General features: G+C 37.1%; 1 protein-coding gene across 1 annotated transcript; it reads right to left on the reverse strand.

Annotated features, from left to right (window-relative positions):
- Positions 1-533: 533 nt before the first annotated feature.
- Positions 534-10,376, reverse strand: LOC143847576 (uncharacterized). Its single transcript, XM_077356495.1, has 9 exons — positions 10,270-10,376; positions 9,921-9,976; positions 7,261-7,425; positions 7,041-7,146; positions 6,615-6,797; positions 5,201-5,369; positions 3,927-4,249; positions 3,076-3,165; positions 534-877 (listed from the first exon to the last, which is right to left on the reverse strand). Exons 2-9 carry the CDS (start codon positions 9,945-9,947, stop codon positions 816-818), a joined length of 1,125 nt encoding a protein of 374 aa, XP_077212610.1. The 5' UTR covers positions 9,948-9,976; positions 10,270-10,376; the 3' UTR covers positions 534-815.
- Positions 10,377-15,406: the final 5,030 nt, after the last annotated feature.

Below are 15,406 nucleotides of genomic sequence, written 5' to 3' on the forward strand. Positions count from 1 at the left end.
ACGGTACGCAAACGCACCCCTTATACCATGATTTGACGTGAACAGTGCTTAACTTTAACGCTTTTTGACGTAAGATCACGTAATAAGGAGTGCGTATGCGTACTCCAGGGGGTGCGAATTTAATTGCTTACATAATATTAAAATAAGGACCAATTTTGGGGGGGATCCAAACCGATCATCGGATGACCACAACGTTAATAGGTTGTACCCCCATAAATCATCTCCATAGGATGATCCTAGCCTTTCGATTCCATTAACTGAACGGTTTGAACTATCCTAAGAAGTGGGCCCCACAGTACTTTCTGAAATATACTAGATTCCACACGCACACATCATATAAAATCTGTATAATGCACAATCCCGTTACAGATAGAACTGTTAAGATCATCCTATGGAGATGATCTATGGGCTACAGCCAATTCACATTATGGCCCATCAAATGATCGGTTTGGATCATCCTAAGAAGTGGGCCCCACAGTACTTTCTGAAAAATACTGAACCTCACAGCACAAACCATATATAATCTCTCAGTATACTAAGAAACAAAAGGTGAAATATATAGAGCTGATCATCAGATAACGACCATACTACTAATTTATAAGCATCCACTACCTCTACACAACCTTAAACTTTGAATTTTTTTCCTATCAACTACCCTCTGATCTGTTGAAAGTAGAGACAATATTGAAACAAATAACAGTTGTGTGAATTGTCTCTAGCTGAGATCTAATCTGTAACTTAAGGGATTGTGTTTTCTGAGATACTTCATATCAAAAGGACTTCAGGGAAGAAAAAGACTCACCTTTAGTACTCTATTATTTCTCTTCATCTGATTGTGAGCAGGGGCCAGGGATGGAATCAGCAAAGAACTCATCAACTGTAATTGGAAAAAAAAAAGAAGATATTAATATCCAACAGACAATGAAACTTGAGAGCTTTTTTGAACCTCCAAGCTGATCAGATTGCATCTAGAAACACCATTTATTCCATCTTAACGGGGATAGAAATCCTTGGATGAGCCAATCCTCGCATCGGTTATCCTGCTTGCATAAGTTTATCTTGAAATTATCTCGCCTGCTGTTCACCAATTTTGCTCTCTTAATATTTTATCCAAGAAAAAGGTCCACGGTGAACAGAGGATAGCAATTCTATCTAATAAACCATTGCTATCCCATGGTGAAGAACGCCAATGAGATTGCTTATAATTTATGGGCAATCAAACATAGCTAAGAGCTAAAAGAGAACAACAATATACGCTTCGAAACTCACTAAAACACTTTGGTATGAAGGTAACAACAATATATGTTTCGAAACTGAGTAAAACCATGGTTTTAAATTTCGTCCGAAATTTCAGTTGGACCGAAACTGAAATTTCACGAAATACCAAATTTCGGCCGAAATTAATTTTGAAAAATTGAATTTTAAAAAAAATATTATTATTCTGACCAAAATTTTGGAATTAATAAAATAATACTTTTTTTATTACCAGATTTCGGCCAAGGGCGAAACCAAAACCGAAATTTAAATCCATGAGTAAAACACGGATATAAATGTAATGTTGTTCGACATTTTTTACTGCAATCAGTGTTCCTACGCTCCATTTCTTTCAAAGTAAAATTACTTCCATTTTTCCACTTAAAAATTGAGTGTATAATTTGTTTTACATCCATTTCATGTTGAAATAAACAGTAAATTAAAAAGTTTGGTTATTTTCATCATATCAGTCATCAAGAGGGAAGTTTGATGGCTGCTAATAGTTTTTTGAAAAAAGGTACCCATTTTATTGTCAAAAAATGATTACAAGTGAACTTCGGGGGGTAAAGATTGCCACGTATAAAATGAGGCCCTAGAAGCTCCTGATTTGGCTGGCTGCTAATATGACAGATGCAGTTTACTACTTTAGTGGGCACTATTGTCATCACTCATCAGAAAGGTCTTCCTTTGGATGATTATTCTGGGAGATTCAACAGTAATTTCAGCTTAATTCAGCTTGCACAGCTATTAAGGTTGTTATAATCATTTTGGTAGTTTCACGAGTAAGTTAAAAACTAAAGATTTCAAAGAGAGTATACAAAACTGTTGGTTTTAATGGAAACCAAATATTAAGTACAAGTATTAGCAGATACAGTTATAATCAGACTGTTGATTACTAGAAATAACATGGTGCCTCCTATGTTTTACGATATACAAGTTTATCCCCTGTTTTAATAGATACAAGTTTATTTCCATTGGTTGTAACCATGGTTTTAAATTTCATCCGAAATCTGAGATCTTGGTTGGGACCGAAACCGAAATTATAGTTTCCTTAGTGGGAAACAATGAGGAAAGTGCTACATGAAGCAAGAGGTTTAAAAAGGACAAAATGGAGGAAAGCAACAATGAAGCGATGGCGAAGATAAAGAGCAAATGTGTGGAAAGCTTCATGGGAAGTGGACACGAAACATCCAGAAAGCCTCATTCGATACAAATGATAAGCATATATAGAAATAGGGTTATAGCAGGTCAGGGAAGAAGGGTTAATGTAAATAGGGTTCCAAGTAGTTAAATAGGACAAAAGAGCTGAATAGACTTATGAGTTCTCGGGATTTATAGTTTTACATCCTATAAGTTTTATTCATTTAGATTTAATATTTAGTTTTTTTTTCAAAACAACTTAACAAGTTTTATTTGAAATTTAAATGAGTATTTTAAGTTTTGGGGTGTCTTCGAAAGGAGAGCACCAAATTCAAGTTTTAAATGCACTTCTTTGGCATTGCCAAAAAGAGGAAACATTCTTTTGGGAAAAATAAATCACATGAAAAAGAAGCATACTCTTAATTAAGAGGAAGCATGCTCGAAAAGCACTTCTGCTTAATTTGGGAAGCAAGAATAATTTAGCTTCCAAAGCAAGCTTCTGAATCAATTAGGGAGCTTCCACTACCCATGGTTTGAAGTTTGTAATACTGGGTATGGCTTATTTAAGCATTGTATGGTAATAGCTAAATTCTTTGAAGATTATGCACTAGATTTAACCATGTCTTAACTTCAGTTTAACTGCTATTAAGGGAATATAGGAAAAAATATGATTCCGATTACCTATATCATCATTTTCCGGGGAATCAAGCAACATGTCTGAATCAGACGGCAAGAACGGCGAGCCAGTATAGTCTCCCAGGCTTCCAAGATCTGAAAAATCCCAAAATAGCAATAGATTAGGAAATTTACCACAAAATTGCGGAAGATCTAGGCTTTCATCATGCTAAAGCTCAAACCTCATGAGAATGATTTGCAAAGCAACCTTTTGATCCCTCAAAAACTCTATAAATACTATCACTTGACTTGATGCAACTTAGTTTAAGGTAAACCAAGTGTCTACTGTCCGAAAAAAAAGAGGGTGAAACTTCTGCTGCAGCCCATCGAAGTCAAACTGATATATTACTGGGAGATAAAATTCAATGACATTTTGGCATGACTCACAAAAAATCCAAAAAATTAATTATAATATACTTATTATAATATACAATTCTTTTATGATTTTTTTTGAAACTGAATATATTACAATGTTATTCTATACTAAAAACATCAACCAGTACATGCAATAAAGGAGTAAAAATCTGAAAAAAAAAAAACGAAGGATAGATACACCCATGAGAAAATGATCATCATGCATCAATGCTGCCCAAATGACTCAGGATACCAAAAACGAGGATACAGATCAGATTTATCAGACACATGTCCCACACTCATTCTTATCGTCCTGTTGAGTAGGGTACTCCACCCATTTTGAAGGATCCTGATTTCATAGGGCACGTTCTTTGTACATTTTTTGGGGAAAATGTCGAAGGTTTTCTGGTCATTTTAGATGGCATTTCAACAAATTTCAAGGTCAATGATGCATTGAGAAACTACAAGACTTGAGCATAAAAATGAAGACACTGCAAGCTTACCTCCTAGGTTTGTCAATTCAGCTGTAAGATCCAAGATGCTGAAATTCCAAGGGATCTGAGCAAGTGACCTAAGGGAGTCCCTTGTGGTTTCAGCTCCATCATCTGGCCCCAGATGCAAACCCCCAGTACTAGCCACGTCAGATGTAAATGTGTCAAGTGCTGATGTGTCGATGCCCATGCCAGAGATATCTGATGAAGTAAAGGGAAAATGGCCACTGGAGGCCACTGATGCAGGACTCACGGCCATGTCCGATATGGATGAAATGGCACTGCATGGAGGCATAACAGGTGCCACATCAGCTGCCCCACTGTTCATCATCGTACTTCAACAAGGACCATTTGAAGCTATCGTTAGCAAGCACACAAAATGGGCGAGGAAAGGAAAAGTGGATTAGTTTGTACTGAAAATTAAACTAGACAAAACAATTCAATAGTCTAAATCTATTTATGATAAGTAGCTTTGCAGCATTTGAAAACAGGTCCTAGTAGGTGTAATGGTCAATTGAAAAGTTGAAAGCCTCATTTACTATACTCGTGAAGGGGTTACTATATCTATTTCACATGGAAATTATATCATAAATCCTTGAGTTGTGCACCTGAAAGCTATGTCCTATTTTCAATATTGATGAAAGTCTGAACTAAAACTACCTCATAAAGTTGTAAAAATTGATGATAAAATTACAAAATATGCCACTAAATTTTATTGTAAAAAGAGCAACATCTTTCCAAAGACTCAAACAGCTGAATTTTAAGAGCTAAGAGTGGTGCAGTTTTCCTTTGAAACGAAGCTGCAGTTAAGCTTGGTCAGTTAAAGGAATCTATTTTCATTTTTCAACATTTAGGATATATTACTCGTTTAGCTTCGTTATATATTTGCTATTAGAGGAGTGCTAAACTGAAGGGCGCACTGGCAAAAACCAACAGGGGCGCCCCATTAAATCCGTGCCACTAAAGTGCATTTATAATTGCACTGAAAAATGTAGAAGTAGAGGAACAATAAATACTCTTTGGTGACATGGATCCACTGGGGCACCCTTGCGGCTGATTTTTGCAAGGGCACCCTTCAGTTTAGAATTCCTCATGTTATTAACTAAATTCTTTTTGAACAAATAACAATCTATGTACATTTAGTGTAGTTCCAAGGCCTTTGAGTTAGAAAATCAGTCCTAGGTCAGGAACCAGAGAGTTTGGTTTTCTGCTCACTTAACCATATCTCACATACCCAAAAAAAAGAGGGAAAGGGATAAAAGAAAACATAAAACAAAACTTCTTACTCGTTCCCAGAATTGATCCGAATGGGATGGAAATTGCCTGGTGCAGGCACTCCATTTACTAAATGACAGCTGGACAGTCCACAACCACCCATGGAATCAAGATGAGGCTGACCTCTGGCTGGGATTGGAGGCTGCTGCACAACTGGGTACCCCATAGGTAGATTATTAACTGCACTGCAAACAGGCTGACATTGAATAAGAATGATAATAAATTGATTAAAAAAAAAAGCATGTTAATAATGCTAAAGAAACTAAAAACTGACACTGAACATGATATCTGTGCCTCTATCATGATGTTATAAAACAAGCTTCCTATTGTTCTGCTGAACATGAATAACCTAATCAAGCCATGAAGGCAGAAAAAAAAAGAAGCATAAACACAAGACACATCATGATTTATGTGGTTTGGCAACCCACAGACGAGATGAAAAGATTTCCACTATCTCTGAGATTAGATTAGGGTTACAAACTTTTTTCTCCCTCACCATGGGGCAGGGCCCCCTACGTGCATGCACACAGAGAGAACAAAATACCCAGAAGATTTTTTCTGAGAAGACCCCCAATACATGGTAAACCTAGCAGTTAGGGGCTCTGGGGACGCTGCTCCATTGCAACCTCCAGCAGGGGACCCCGCCCTGTGCACCACTATTTCGGGTAACATTTCAATAAATCCCAGAGATCACTTCCTGCAGAATGCAATACATCTATCACAACACTTCTGGTTTCCTGCGCAACAGTAGCTTGATCAATCATAATCAAAGAGGACCCCAACCCAAAAGTGTGAACATCCTTGATAATGGTGAGAAACAATCCCTACACAAGTGTGTTACACACCTCTATGGGTCCCACTTGGGCTGGAATAAATTAGTTTGGATTTATTAGGTAGTAGGATTTGCTTTGTAGTTGTTTGGGATGTGTAGAGTCTTAAAGATAAGGATTATCTAGATTAGGGATTTTCTACAAATAATTTCTACGTAGCCTTTCTTGAGAAATGAAGAAATTTATCCCCATATTGTGTTTTTGCACATAAAGGAGGAACGAACCTTTCCTCGAAGTGGGTCAAGAGGCTGATCCCCTCTAAGAAGATCAAATCAGTTGCGAACTGACAAAACAAATATATTTTGCAGCTTGCTTTCTTGAAGTAACAATATATTCCCTCATTTTTTGTTAAGGCAGTTTTTAACAAAAATAAAAAATAAAAAAAATCAATAATGCATTTGAAGTTTCTGATTTCCATTCCCAATTTCCCACCTTGAATTAAAACCACTAGTGATTTAGTAATTTAATTTTCATGGTTGTAGGAATATACTAGCAATTTTGTAAAGTTGAAGTGCGCGGCTCATCTCTTGAAATATCAGACGTGCTTTTTCCTAAACGAAATATGGTGAAATTCGAATGGTGTTAGAGAAGTTACCAGGCATAGAATGAATGCCATTCTGTATGGGAGCCAATGGAACTTTTGGTGCTACATGGTACTTCATCAGATGGTATTGATGCCCAAGCAAGTGATTGAACAAGATGATCTGTTTTTTCAGCTTTAACCTTATGTAGTAAGCCCTGAAAAAATCACCATTTTCTTCTTCCAGTTTCTGCCATACTGAATTAACGAAAAAACAAGAGTATCAGACTAAAATATTAGCATTCAAAATCAACAAATGGATAAAACATGTTTTAGTGGGTGAATTTCCACTTGTCAATGTGTTTGTGGATGTCAATGTGCACTCATCTGTTTTGAGTTTGTGATAAGGAGAACACAAGAAGGCATTCGTAAAAGAATTAAATAGGTTGGGGAAGGTTAAAATAAAAGTCTCCATGCCATGGAAGTGTTTCCTTGACCTACCCAGACTCGTAAATCCAGGCTCTATCCTTGCTCGACTCAAGAGGGTTTTTACCACCTCTCCTCTATTCATATACAATTGTAGACACCGTTCTATCAGATTCTGGACCTACAACAGTCATTAAACTAAAGATGTCAAAACTTTGGTTAGGAAAAAGAAGGATTCAATTAAGATCTCTTTCCATAATTGATAACAGGTTACTGAAAATATGTAGTGTCTTACAAGTTCAATATCTTCACGAGAGACCTTCCTTCCATCATTGCTTGAAATGGATATTGAACCCGAGTCTGCAACAGGAACCTCAGTTGCAGGGTTGTTTTGTTGGTCACCGTGTGATTCATGACACACTTGTGATGAGGGTTGTATTTCTGGAGTGCCTTGAGGATCCTGTGGAAATATTGTCAGATGTGATGGAAGTACTCAACCATTAGAAAACATGTCCATTTTATAGAAAATAATAGAGAACAAAATCAGATTGAAAGAGCTCATGATGAAGGACGTATATCAGACCGAACAGCACCAACTGCATCAATAAAAAATCAGCAGAGTTCACCGCAATGATCATGTCCATTTAACAACCATTGTTTAAATACTCAATTGAGAAATATACTATAAGAAATATAGTAAACCAGGATAGTCTGTATCAAGACTCAGGTCAAATTATACCTTCAAAGCAATATTTTCATAACATGGCAATAGAGTTTTTAAAATCTAGAGTTTTTAGCAATTCTAGTTCTACAAGATTTCCGTCAAAAGAAAAAACAGCAAACCCCCAAACAAGATTTTCAGGTCCCGCTCAACTATTGAGCTAAGAGCACCCCCAATTCGTCTGAGTGCAAGCACTTGGTCTCTTATGCCATTTTCATTAACTCCAAAGAATTTTGGGCAAAATCATGTGAAATGGGAACAAAATATCCCCGGGAAGACGTCTACCTAATCATGCATGACCAGGGGATAAAATAATAAGCACACACAAAATAAAATAAAAGATGTGTCAAGTGGGAGGGCTGAGCCATTAATCCTCTTTTTGTTTTCAATGCAAAGATTCTGCTTTCCATTTTCTTCTGTGTTTCGTGTGGATGATGGTTTGATAGGAACTTCTATGAAAGACTAAATCCACAACAGTGCTTCCATCATGCAACCTAGATTAGGAAAAATTAATTGTAAAATATTGTTTCTTCTGTTTTTCTGTGGGAAATAGTTTTACTTGAATTTTCCGAGAGACTAAATGAAAGATAGTGCTTCTGTCATACAACCTACATTAGAATTTCCTTCTTTTTTCAGGTAGGTCAGCGTTGTTGGAGTTGTTTTGCAATGATTTGATCAAACACAGATTACATATCTAGCACTTTAGTGAAAATGGTAATAAGAACCTTTTACAACTTACTAAAAACCCATGAGTCAACTTCTTACATGAGTAAATAAGAAGTGTTGAGAACCCAACAAAAGGAAATCCTAATCTACAAAATCATCATGATGATTTATACAAATATACCAAGCTATGCTGCACAGATTCTTTTACAAGGGCAAAGTAACCGTGTCGGATGTGTCGAAATCCAGATTTTATTTTTCCTATTTCTGGGATCTATTAGTTCTGATACTGGGCTTCTTATATAAATATAAATCACAACATTTATATAAACTATTAAGATTCCCATATTATTCCCTCTATTTTTTTCATGCACAAGAATTTCTTTCCCTTTATTTTGGGAGTCTGCAAACAGCTGGAGCCTTGGTAACAAATTCAACCCATAATGATATGCTCTATTTACTATCTTCATTATTTTGATCATGGAACCTTCTTTGGGTTAAATTTAATAGTCATTTTTCTAAAGCTTTACTTCATGCACATATCACAGTTACTTTAATTTATTTCAAATGGTAAAACCTAGTTTTCCATCGGTAAGTTAATAGCTTCATGCACATATCACAGTCACTTTAATTTATTTCAAGTGGTACTACCTAGTTTTCCATCGGTAAGCTAATAACCTACAACTTTTTTATTTAATTATTCAGCCTTCCATGTGGTTAAGTTTCCAAAATTGTTTTTCCAAAATTGTATATAATGAATTCGGTTGGTAATGCATTTTTTTCCATTATTTCACTTGGAAACTCATTTTAAACTGTGATGCAGTAATGTAACAGACGATGACACATAAAACTGCATGCAAGCACTAACTTACATTTTACACGACTAATTAAGAAGTTAAGAGCTGCATGTGATTTTCAAGCCTTTTCATAAGTTTGCATTGAAAAATGCCATGCTAAAAATGAAATAGCAATAAAAAGGAATATTTGTTTCTATAGTTCTAAGAATCTCCTGTTTCCTGGCCATAATAAGGAATATTATGGCCAGAAAACCTTGGCATCCCTGTTTAGCAAAAGCATTTTCGAAAGGGGTGCATAAAAAAACACTATAGCCAAAATCGAAAAATGAAAAAACAAAGAAATGCTGATAAAATCTAGAGTGTGAAAAATACAGATACATATTAACTTACTATTAAATAGCAAACCAAACATAGAATCAAGCTTAAAACTCAAATTCTTGTTTCTGTTATCCACCATTCATGACCGCTTAAACCTTACCATAAACATCAAGAACTACATAGTTTCCCACGTTTCATCCCTTAAAGTGTCAGACTATGTTAGATCCATAAAGATCAGACCGTTGGATTGTGTGTGATAGATTAGGGAATTGTGCCTGATTAAGCAACTAAGCTAGATGTGGTACTTAAGTAAAATTAGTGCAAATTAATTAGACTACTAACAAACCCTGAAATTAAGTAGACTACCAACAAACCCTAAAAAAAATTTTCCAAACTCATTGGACACAAGATAAGCTAATGAAAATCAGGTGCAGAACAAGATGTTGCAAGTATTACCTCATCAAAATTGCGAATCTCCGCCATACATTCGAATAAAGTTTGTATCGATGAATCTGGACCGTAGATTCAACAAACACAGAAATGGAATCAAGCTTTCAGTACAGAATAAGAATCAAACAAAAGAAAAAAGAGATCCAGAAAGACTGGAATCTCTACAACTGCTTTACACAATCTGGAAAGAAAAAAAAGCACTCGGCATTCTCAATCCCGAGCGTTTTTTCACCGAATCTAGAAATATTAACAGAAAAAGTAATAATGATTTGCTTATTTAAGCCATGGCGCTAGATAAAATTTCTCGTTTGGAAGCTAAAATTCATCGGATCAATGAGGGATTTAAGAATCTCACCTAACAATGAGAAAAAATATGTGAGAATTTTAGGGCAAAGTGATTCTGAGAAAATTTCTGCAACTACATTGATGAACGGAGACTGGAGGAGACGGTGAGGGAGAAAAATCTCAACAAACTACGGAAATGCTTGCATTTATATACCCTGTATTTCAAAAATAATAATAATTTCTTCCCCGCTTTATTTTCGGTATACTAACGGTATAATACGTAGTTTTGACATACGTATCGGCTCAAATTTACTCGGCTTAAGCCGCAGTTCTTTTTCTGTGAAGGGGCTCGCTCACTTGCTTCTTGGGAGTTAGGACCCCGTTCAAGAAACGCACATAGAAAATGTCCAAAATACCTATATCTTACGGAAAATGAATAAGGTCATCATTACCTTTTTTTATCAATATCAATATCTCATTGAAAATAATCAAAGGCCCGTATTTTATAAAAATCGCCAGAGCAACTTGTCAAGAAAAATTATCTCATAGAAAATGACCAGAATACCTCTATTTCATGAGGTGGCGGCATTTTGGCAGTTTTCTTAGGAGAGGTGCATGTTGGTCATTTTCGTAAAGTGGTGTATTTGGTCATTTTCATGAAATAGGGCTATTTTGGTACGTTTTGTTTATTTTATTAAATACAGGTGTCTGTTATTTTATGAAATAGGGACAATATGACCATTTCGTAGGAAATATGGGTATTTTGGTCATTTTGTACGATAGGGGTATTTTGGTTTTTTTTTTACGAGATGTGGGATTAATTGGTCATTTTCAAGAGATAAGGGTAGTTTTGTTATTTTATAAGTTATCGGCATTTCTTGGAGATAATGGTATTTTGGATTTTTATTTTCTTGTTTATTTTTTGGAAATTTTTTTTCCGTTTTTTCCATTTTACTATATTTTCTCATTCTTATATTTTTCGAGGAATGAGTCCTCCCATATAACTTGAAATTCCACCCATTTAAGAATGATCTCACGGGAAAATGAGTAGAATTCTAATTTCTTTGGCAGAATCCCCAAACTCTTAGGCCACGTTTGGATACCAACAAGATTTAGATTTGGATTTAGTTTATATTTTCAACTAGATCAGATCCTTAGATTTCCAAATCGGCTACAACAAGTTTAAAAAATTCTGATTTTCAAATTTGTTCTGCGAGACATTATTTGGAAATCAATATTTGTGGCAACTTTCTTCACCATTGCTGCTCCTCAACATTGCTCCGGTAGCAGCGAGACACCTCTCTCTCTCTCTTAAAACATGATCATGAAGATGATTGATGTGTTTTGTATCCAAAACTCAAATCCAAATCAAAATACAAATGCATGAGGTATCCAAACGGGCCTTTAATTTATATCTGACAACGACTTTTGAATTTTGCATGTTCAAAAGAGTCGTGTGGGGCCCATTTCAAAAAAAAAAAAAAACCATTTCAAAAAAAAGAGTCGTGTGGGGCTAATCGTGTTTCATAGAACATTATAAGCATAGGCCATGTAATTGACAACCTGGAAAAATTATTCCATGAAGTAATCGCCCACATGGATTGCCGGTATATGATCTGGTGGTCCTGGAATCGGATTTGGAACACTTGGCTGTTGATATGCGTGATCTAGCAGGTTGCACATGTATCAACGAATAAGCCAAATTCAACTATGGATAGTTAGAATCGTCCATAGACTGCCTGATTTAGGCTCCATTGTAGGGGTTAGTCTTCAAATGAGCGGTCAAGATCCCATGTAGATCGCAACATTTTGTTGGTGTGCATATGTCGCTATTGGGCATATAAAAATCAAACGTTCGATGGGTACACGATAATAGAGACATTTTAAGGGGCCCACCCAGCAGAAACACAGAACCATCAATGTCTTGATCTCAGCCCATTCGAACCACTCTTATAATTTGTGTCCGATCATAACATCACTCTATTTTAACCCTTTGATGGGATTTGCTAGGACCATCGCATAAGGCATTTCGCAGACAGGCTGTTGCATGAGAAAGCAACCACATAGGCTCAATTTTGTCTCATTCATTTAATTCATCTTAGGTGGCTGCTTTCTCGTGACACAGCTGGCCTGTGAAATGCCGGTCTACGATGGTCCCTAGCAAATCCCCTTTATTTATGGAGCTGGACCCAAATTGAGTTTTTTTTCCCTCTAATTTCTGTTGGCCGAGCAAAACCACACTTTTGTTAGCTCTATGCTTCTAATTTCCAAGAAACTTCCAAGCTTAACATGTAAGGTAAAGAGTCTGGCAGTTATAGAAACATAAAATGTGGATTAGATTAACATAAGCAAAAAGAAAAATCCACGTTATTATCTGGTGAGGAAGGAAACGTCACCGACACCCTCTTTGTTTTCTCTCCAAAGTACAAATTGACCACTTATTAGTGAATGGTTTGGAACGCTAAACAGCTTGTTCTCCACACGTCTCGCATCATGTGTAATACTCCAGTACACCGAAACTTTGGTATAAGTCCTAGAGCTTCGCGTCTGTCCCTAGAATTGTACACGGACTATATCCGTATGTCTCTTATTCTACAGATGTTTCCCGATTTCCGTATTAGAAGCTGACTCTAATAACTCACCGTTACTTTCATCATGTGTCACCGAAAGCCCACTCGTGACCGCACGTGACAGGTGGAGGCTTTTTTTATTAAAAAAAAACTCAGTAGTAAGTTGGGAAAAACAAAAGGGAGATGATTTTTTCGCCCCCTGTAGGATAATGCACCCCCCTTGAAAGTGAATTGTGGGCAGACTTTTAACGCTTTTTGACGTCAAATCACGTTACCCGGGAGTGTATTATCCTGTAGTGGGGCGAAAAAATCACATCTCAAAATGGAATCATGTAACCAATCAAAACTCGAATTATATACGGCTGAGGTCTTGCCACGCGTGGCTTGCAGGTAGCCATTTATCGAGGTTTCCGCGAGAATTTGTCGTCTGGGAAAGGAACTACTTCAAAAATTCCCGCTAAAGTTGTTTTCACGTTGGCGACTTGGCGCCTTTCGTCTCGAGCACTAAGCTTTTGCATCAGACGCGGGGCCCACAAACATGGCCCAATCGCTGATTCGCCCTCGGTGACTACTTGACTGTAATTGGGTGCCCCGATTTGCCATTTCTCTTTAATTACGATTTGCTAGGGAATTTCGCGGAAAGGTTTATTGGGGGCTGAGTGTTGCAGGAGAGATTCAAATACTAGGGTAATTTATTGCTATAACATCCTAAATCACATCATCGTGATCTATTATAATAGGGGCTAGGGGCTTTTACACGGAACTTCTCGGTACCTAGTGTTCTCTATTGAATTTAGGGGTGCAACTCGGGTGGGGTCGGGTTCGGGTTCGGGTTGAGGCCAACCCGAACCGCCTCAACCCGACCCGAGTTCCAACCTGACGAGGTTCAGCCCGACCCAACCCGAGCAGCCCTTTTTGCCGACCAGAACCCAACCCAAGATTTTAAGCTTAAAAACTAAAAAAAATTATTAAAAATTTCGGGTTGAACTCGGGTCGGGTTGCCCAAGCCCTCAACCCGGGTTGAGAAAACCCAACCCGAGTTTTTTCCGGGTTGAACCCGCCAGGTCCAGGTTGAGCATGCCCGAGTTGCACCCCTAATTGAATTTGATAGTCGTAAAGTTTATTTTTATTAAAATATCTCATCCAAAAATAGTTTTCCAACCTTTTAGGTTTAGGCCATGTCTCACAACTCACAACTGAGAATTTATTTTTATTTTTTTAATGAAAAATTAGTTTATGGGTAGGAAGAGTGGAAGAAGGAGAGAATTGAGAGGGCACAATCGAGTAGTGGGTGAGAATTGAGAAGTGGCTAAAAAATTAGAAAGAGTTGATTAGATTTTCAGTGTAGCTTTTCGTTTCCTGGTTTTTCGGGCTTTTCCTCACATAGTCCCTCCCCTGTCTATCTGTCTCCAACCTCCCATCACCTTTGGATACGCTAATAATATTCCAGGAGAAGACGAACTTGTTTTCATGATAAATCAGCTTTTCCAAGTAGATATGAGGTTGAAATCAAGGTTTTAAATTTCAGTTTCGGGGGTAATTTCGGTCCTCACTGAAACATAAATTTTAGCCGAAATCCTGAAATTTCTGCCTAAATTTGGTAAAGGCGTTGGAAATGTTATTTTTTGGGGTTATTTCGGCTGAAATTCTGTAAAGGAATAAAAACAATAATATTTTATCAAAAATTTCGCTGAAATTTGGTAAATTTCGGCAATTTCGGTTTCGGAGCGTTTTAGTTCCGGTCCTCACCGAAATCCAAAATTTAAAATGTTGGGTGAAATCCCTAAAAATCAAGAAACCAAATCCTAGAAACACTAGTTTCCGTGATTAGAAGTTGTTAAAAACCCCGAAACAAAAACTCTACTCAAAGCCGGATTGACATTTTCCTCATTTTGGCAACAGCTCATCACCTGAAACTAGTGTTTTTCCATATTCCTCCCTCATCTCCTTTTGGAGACGTAGGTTTATCATGAAAAAAATAAAATCTTGGCAGCCATACGTGATTAGTGAATGAAGTTAACCTCCTTGAATATAGGCAATTAAAAATGCCTATTTGAAGACCGCAAATGGATGGTCAAGATTATTTAATGGTTCATCAATGAGGTGCCATACCATTTGGATGGTCCAAAATCGTTTAATTTGCAAATATCGAGACTATTGTTCTTGTACATCATTAGAGGACTACAAAAATTAATGGTGAGGCATTCATTGGTAGAATCCTAAACTTGGCTTGAAGAATCAAGGGGTTAGAATGATCTGATAAAGGTTGAATGTATTTGGCCGCACTTGGTTCCGGTCGGATCAACGGTTTCGATCATGTCCCAGCGCAAATGTGGGCCCCAAACGTGACTGTTAGAGAGGAGTCCAATAGCCCCACCTGTTTTTTTTTAGCATTGTTCAATGTAAGGGATTTTATAAGGACCATGGCAGAAGGCATGAATGATGGTGTGTCGCATGCCAGACCAGCCACCTCGTGAATGATGACAAAACCTGGTGAAAAGTGAAGGGCTAGGGTTACGTTTAGGGGCCATTTGGATACGTGGATTTTAAAATCTTGGATTTCCTTAAAATTGTAGATAGGGGATGAGAGAAGAAAGAGACCAGCTGTGGTTTTATGATTTCTCGCCCTTCTTTCTG

The sequence above is a fragment of the Tasmannia lanceolata genome, unplaced genomic scaffold, assembly GCF_043159265.1.
Source record: "Tasmannia lanceolata isolate RefF3 unplaced genomic scaffold, GAP_Taslan_0.1 ptg000015l, whole genome shotgun sequence".
Lineage (NCBI taxonomy): Eukaryota > Viridiplantae > Streptophyta > Magnoliopsida > Canellales > Winteraceae > Tasmannia > Tasmannia lanceolata.